General features: G+C 40.3%; 1 protein-coding gene across 4 annotated transcripts in view; it reads left to right on the top strand.

The window, feature by feature from the left end:
* The first annotated feature begins 3,858 nt into the window (after positions 1 to 3,858).
* The window catches only part of pdzrn3b (PDZ domain containing RING finger 3b), a 208,226-nt gene continuing 204,897 nt past the window's right edge, over positions 3,859 to 7,187 (top strand). The window contains exon 1 of one of the 4 annotated variants that reach the window (XM_008410602.3): positions 3,859 to 4,760. In XM_008410602.3, the coding sequence (XP_008408824.1) occupies positions 4,047 to 4,760 (714 nt within the window). In that variant the 5' untranslated portion in view covers positions 3,859 to 4,046. The remainder of the gene's footprint in view (positions 4,761 to 7,187) is intronic. The other 3 variants (XM_008410600.3, XM_081607527.1, XM_008410601.3) reach the window with 3 other exon arrangements.

Raw genomic sequence — 7,187 nt, 5'->3', positions numbered from 1 at the left:
ACCCCTCATGAGGTGATTAGGGGCCAGGTGTTTTGAATATTGGGGCAGGCTTCTTCCTGCTACACACCCATCAATATTAACATATCATGTTAACGGACAGTACCCATCAGAAATAGGATAGTTAGATGTTTACAACTTATGGCGATAGTTAAGATGCGATTATTAACATCTGTAAGAATTAAATTGTGTTTCATCCTTTTTTTCCGATTATGGCAGGCCCCGTTAAAACACTGCTCACCTGCAAGGCACAACCCAAGTACAAACCAACGTTTGCCTAATTGCCCAACAGTCCCTTAACGACTGACACTTAGTTCCAGGTTAACCGCAAAGTCCAATTAACTGCGACTATTATGGTTGCATTTCTTTATAACTAGTTAGCTGAGTAGAAGCTGACCATAAAGACAAATGCTAAAATCCATGGTTAGAAATTAGATTCTGAAAATTATACTGCATAAGGTTAATTATATTATTATACATTCCTGATTCTGAATAGAATAGTTTTCAGTTAAGTTATATAGTAGGCGTCAATGTTAGCATATAATGCTAATGGTCGGCACCCATCAGAAATTAGATGGTTAGCCGTCTATAACGTCATTATGGTATGGCGATTTGTTAAGAAGCAATTATTAATATCTTTAAGAATGAAACCGTCTTTCATCTTTTACATTTTCTGATTACTGCAAGCCATCTCTGCAAGGCAAACCCAAGAAAAAAACCAACATTTATCACAAGCGCTTGTTTGGGTTGTCATTATCCATTTGAGCAATACTCACAGGTTTGGATTTCTCCTGCCTTTTTGTCTCTTATGTTATTTATCTACAATCAGATTTGTAAGTTTACATGTTATCTTCTGAAAATGACAAAAAGAAAAGCAAAATCAAGAGAACAAATATGAATTAAAATAACAACATGCCTCAACTTTATCACTAAAGTTTATTTAAAACCTCTTAAGCCCGACTTCAGCTATCTCTGTAAACAACCACAACTTTTTTTCATTTATTATTTTTTTATTGTCCGCTAAAGAAGGCTTTAATCATTCGAAAACTATCCCGCATACAAGTTTTGCCCAAAATGTTATGGTTTTACGGCCAATTAAAATCAAAGGGGCGTGTCCATTTAAATACCCTGTCATCAAATACGCACGTAGAAAGCGAATTTTCAGTCGGCTGACGACAATGTTCGGTATGACTTGACACAGAGAAGCCTCTTAACTTTGGATACTTGAAAATATTGGCTTTGTAACCTCACTTCAGGGTCGAAATTCACCTGAAACCCCCTCCCATGCTTTCTGAATGAGTTTTTAGCAGAGATCACTCGAGCCAAGCTGATTACCCTCCCCGCTATTCTTCCTGCTTCGTGTGTGTAAGCTAAAAGCAAAATGGTGCGGAGGGGGATTTCTCCAACCTGGCTTTGTGCAGAAAACCCACGCTTTGGGAACTGATAAAAGTGGCATTTTTCATGCCACTTTTATCAGACTTTTTAAAAATGACTTTTTGTCATTGTAAGAGATCACAATGACAAAAAGTCATTGTGATCTCTTACTTTATAGTAGAATTTATATCATTTTATTGCTTTGAGCGAGGAATCTTAAGTTTGAGACGGTAGGAAACGAACTTGCTACAATTTAGTCTCTGATTTGTGCGTGATTTCGTAACAATGTCATGACTCATAGAAAGAGCTATCAGTTCATTATTATGTATATTAAACAGTGCACAATGGTACATTTTGCATATATATGGTGAAAATGAAGCTTTGTATAATTTATGGGCATAACTTCTGCCGCAAATCGGAACTGCCATTTGTTTACATGTTAGCAACTCGCTAACTGGCTTTTTCTTTTTTTAGATCTTTTAGGCTATGTAATATGTGGGAATATATATATATATATATATATATATATATATATATATATATATATATATATATATATATATATACATTTTTTGTTTTTTATGGTGAAATTATTGTTTCATTCTTATATCTGCTCTGATGCTTCTCTTCTGCACAACAACATCCAGAAATGTTAATGGTTTTGTCATTTTCAATATGAACCTCTCATTTGTTTGGGTTGTCATTATCCATTTGAGCAATAATCACAGGTTTGGATTTCTACTGCTTTTTGTCTCTTATGTCATATACATTACAGACCAAAAGTTTCACTCAAAGAGTTTTCTTCATTTTCATGACTATGAAAAGTGTAGATTCACACTGAAGGCATCAAAACTATGAATTAACACATGTGGAGCCTCACCAGCTATGAACCTCTCTGCACGTAATAGGGTTAGCGAAACAGCCATGAAAATATATATTTGCAGAATTACTGCTGCAGAAATGCAAGAAAAAGTAGAGAAAACCATAAGCAGTAAAGGAAAGCAGAAAAAATAGAAATAGTTAAACATTTGAACAGGGAAACAAATCAAAAAGCAAAAATTTAGCAGAAGCGGGAATTTAGAGGCAAATGTATGGCGACGGCGTACAGGTCACTTTTCCACACCGCCATTTCCAAGCCCTCCGTTGAAAACTCTTGGGAGTTTAAAGCAAGTGAGACCAACTTGTTATCTGTCATCCAACACAGAATCATCTTGATTAGGTCGAGAGAGCCAGAGATTGAGCTTTCCAAGGAAAAAAAGCAGTTCCTGTTCTGAGGGGGCAGGGCTTAGATGACGTCAGACTGTGACGACATAGGATCGTAAGGGATCCAACCAAGATTACTCATATCAAGTTTGGTGGAGCTCGGCTAGAGCCAAAAGTATGGTGTCCATACGCCGTGTCGGCGTTACAGGTCACTTTGTCACGCCACCACGCCCACCTCCTCCAAACAGGGTGGGAATCCACATCACACCAACATGTTTTCTGTCTGTGGACACAGCTTCATCTTGATTAGGAAAAAGGGGTCAGGGGTCTGTGTGCATTTGTGTAAGAGTTGTAACACTTTCATGTTTCATGGCAAATAGGTGAACTTTGACCCCTGGTATCACCCCTTCAGCATGCACGAAAACTCACCGTTTTGGTAACTTTTTATCGGCCATGCCTTATGAACAATCTGACCAAGTTTGAAGCTGATCGATCGAAATCCCTAGGAGGAGTTCGATCAAATGCGACGGCCGTAAACGGCCAAAATTGGGTCAAAATCATAACTTCAATCCAAAATGGCCGACTTCCTGTCATACTTGCACTATAACATTTATTGTAAATTCTGAGTGTCTTGGGGAGCTCTACAAGGGTAAGGAATTTCAAGTCTCTACGATAAAGTAAGTGAATAGCAAAGGGTCTTTTGAATGGTGCTAGGTGGCGCGGTTGAGCCGTTTCTTTTGCGATTTTTGCGACGACATTAAAATACGTAAGAAAAATCCACATATAAGCGGCTTATAGTCCGGAAAATATGGTGTATATGAAAAAAAATCTGAATGCTCTGGTATTGTTCAGGGGTCCGGAACAAATGTGGAGGCGGGCCGTAGTTTGGGGACCACTGTTCTACACACTCTCGCTCTGATCAGTGTTGCCTTTGAGGTCTGTATGCACTTTGGTTGTTAAAAAGTCCTGTTTTAAGTGTAGCAGAGACTGACTTTAATGCTTTTTTATACGAATGAATCACGTAAAAAATTTTCAGACTCCAATGAAATTGACTTAAAACAATTTTTTGTTGCTAATCTCTTCTAAACGTGCAAAGTTTTGGGTTAAAAATTAAATATTTTTGTATTAAACTTTTATCAGTCTTCAAAGAAGCAACACGTGTGCTTCTGTTTAATAAAGTAGCGACAGCACAGTTTTTCTTTCTTTTCTTTTTTTTATTTACTCAAAAACGTTTCCCCAACTTCCTTCTTATTTCCGAGGCGCACGTAAACGCAACAAAAAGTCCCACTCAATTAGCAGAGTTTTGGTCTGTGAAGGAGCAGAGTTGGTAAGTCTCTCCACCCATGACTAACTGAACGCCCCGCTTCTCCTCCGACACAAGACCTGCCGAGGGTTGGGGGGAGCCCGTGAGTTTGACTTCTGGATTTGGGGGATTTGGGGGATTTGGGGCGGGTGGGGGGACAAACGGCGAAATGGGATTCGAGCTGGACCGCTTCAAGGGGACCGTAGACCCGGACTTCAAATGCAACTTGTGCAACAGAGTCCTGGAGGACCCACTAACGACTCCGTGCGGCCACGTCTTCTGCTCCGGCTGCGTTCTGCCCTGGGTCGTCCAGCAGAGCAGCTGCCCCGTTAAGTGCCAACGCATCTCCGCCAAGGAGCTCAACCACGTCCTGCCGCTGAAGAACCTCATCCTGAAGCTGGAGATCAAATGCGACAATCACGCCAGGGGCTGCGACGCTGTGGTGACGCTGCAGCATCTGGCCGAGCACGCCGAGACGTGCGACTTCTCTCCGGCCAAGTGCGGCAACAGAGGCTGCGAGGAGGTAGTGAGCGCTCGGGACCTGGACGCCCACATGCGGGAGGCGTGCGAGCACCGGGCGGCGGGAATCTGCGAGGGCGGCTGTGGGCTAACGCTCACGCACCCGGAGCAGAAGTCGAGCGGTCACTGCTGCGTGAGAGCCCTAAAGGCGCAGAACAGCGCGCTGCAGTGCAGGCTGCTGGTCCTGGACAGGGAGCTGAAGAAGCAGGCGATCAGGGCCAACCAGAGGGAGAAGGCGCTGCTGGCCCAGCTTTCGGCTGTGCACGGTGAACTGCAGATGACGGCGCTCAAGTACCAGAAGAAATTAACCGAGTACAGCGAGAGGATCGACTCGCTCACCAAGACCGTAGCTTTCTCGTGCAAGGTAAAAGTTTATGCCCTGAGAGTTGTACCTCTTAAATGCTTAAATTCCAACAACATTCCATCCTCTGTTATTATTATTATTATTATTATTATTATTATTATTATTATTATTATTAAGCTCATAAAGTTTTGAGGAAACATTCTCCCTCAACTCTGACATTTAGCAGGCAAAGACCTATGACCCGCACGAAGATTTCATGACTACCCTTAACAGTCTGTAAAATCTATTTCTGAACATATTGTCACTTAAAAAAGAAAAAAAAAACCCTTTAGTAGTTATTACTATTGGATCTCCCTGTCTTTGAGTTGATCTCCATCTCTGCTGAGAATGGAAGATGGTTCGGAAAAGTAGTTTTCAGAAGTTTGTTCCTTGTCTGTCTGGGTGTCAGTTGTGCCTGTGTCCCAGCTGGGGAGCCAATGTAGGGTTGAGTGGGGGAAGGGTCAAATATTTACTGCAATACTATACACAAGAGCTGGGTTCCACTACTTACCATACCATACAAACTTTATTTATAAAGCACTTTAAAACAACCACAGCTGATACAAAGTGTTGTACATCAAAACACAACATAACAATAAAAGAATAAAAACGTACAGTTTAAAAACAAACATACAATTTAAAACTAGATCCCACTGGAGTTGAAAGCCAAGTAAAATAGATGGGTTTTAAGACGAGCTTTAAAAGTGGACAGTGAAGGGGCCTCTCAAACCTGCAAAGGCAAGTCATTCCATAACTTAGGACCCATGACTGAGAAAGCCCTGTCCCCTCTGAACTTCCTACTTGGACAGAGTTACATTGCAACCACAAGTTTCGTCATATTATTTTTTTTATGAGGGATCCATAAAAATAAGAAAAATGTGACTTGCATTTGAATTTGAGACTTGAGTTTGTTGGGGGTTTTCCCCCCTCCCCCACCATTTTCTTAAAATTAAATTAAATTTGTATTAAACGTTTGTGCACTTATTTTTTATTAATTTTTTTGGTGCTGCTGTCATTTTGAAGATATTGATAAATATTTCCAGAGGTCATCAAAGGTCAACCAGCCACCCCACATTTACAAAATCAAATAAATTTGGTGCCGATCAAAAGTGCTACAAAAAATTTTAGTTGCACAAATTTTGCACCACACTTAATTTTTTATAAATTTTGTTTGTTTGTTGTAATATTTTTTTTTTCCCTAGTTGACCTCTTAAAACTTTTAACATCAAAAACGAAAATTTTGCTTATGCATGTCAATTAACTTGAAGGCCAACATCACTGAGGTCTGAAAGTTTGACATAACTAGCTCATTGGAACTGTGATGGAAAATCTTTGCCAACATCTATTTTTGTAATATCGTCAAAAATTATTTCTTGGATTTATGCCTGGACTTTCTAACTCTACTGCTCCTATCTTGCTAATAGGGCTGTTGTAAACAAAGTTTAGCATTTAAGTAATTTATCAATTTATTTTGTCTATTAATTTAGTACCAAATTGTAAGGTTTGGTGGTAGCTACTTAAGCTACTACCAAATTTAAGTAGCTAAGGCTGCATATTCTCTATATTAGCGGTTCTCAACGTGGGCAGTACCGCCCCCCAGGGGGCATTCAGAGGACGGCAGGGGGCGCTGGCGGACATTTTTACAAAAGGGGGGCGCTGGGGTGCCTTTGGGGGGGCGTTTAAACTTTACACCTTAAATGCACAACAATACCAGTTTAGACTTTGAGCAACTTGGTAAAACTGTCTTGTGTAACATTAAACCATGCTTGGCTGCAACTGTATTGATGGCAGTTCTTCTTCTATTCAGTGTTTGTTAGCTTCTGTTAGCTTCTTGGCACAGCTCCGTTCTCCTGCTACTGGTATCTAAAATCACGATACCCTCACTGTGTATCCCTATGAAAAATGAGCCTATTTAAATAAAGAAATACCTCCACGGTTGATGCCACCATAGAGAGCGTTCATTTTATAGCGTTAACACCGGTGCTGTAAGTGGTCCGGTATGAAACGGGGGTGATAGAACAACACAGCACTTTTAAATTTCAATAATCAGAATGCAGAAATTATTTACGTTGTTTTAAAAGGTTTATGTCAGTCTGCCTTTTCCCCATCGATAGGCTTCCCGACCGCCCTGCACCTTAGGGGTTTAAAAAAAAAAAGACGCGCACATTTTTGCAAAACTCTGAAACGGGAGAAGCGGGTCATAAAACAGAGCGACGAACTAGATGTGAATTATGACAAAAACAGAGAATCCGACGCTGAACAGTGAAAAATCAACACATGATGTGAAAACATGACGATTAGGCGGCGCAGCAGGTGATGAGTGAAGATTACAGATGGTCAATAAACTATAAAATAAATCTAGCAACAGGAAAGAAACTAAGGTGGACATAGCAATAAACCAAGAGAGGATAATACTAATCAAATGAAACTGAATGGAAATAAATAAAG

The sequence above is a fragment of the Poecilia reticulata genome, chromosome 5 (assembly GCF_904066995.2).
Source record: "Poecilia reticulata chromosome 5, P_reticulata-male-v2, whole genome shotgun sequence".
Classification (NCBI taxonomy): Eukaryota; Metazoa; Chordata; class Actinopteri; order Cyprinodontiformes; family Poeciliidae; genus Poecilia; species Poecilia reticulata.
The sequence above is the reverse complement of the archived record's forward strand: the minus strand, read 5'-3'. Positions and strand labels throughout refer to the sequence as shown.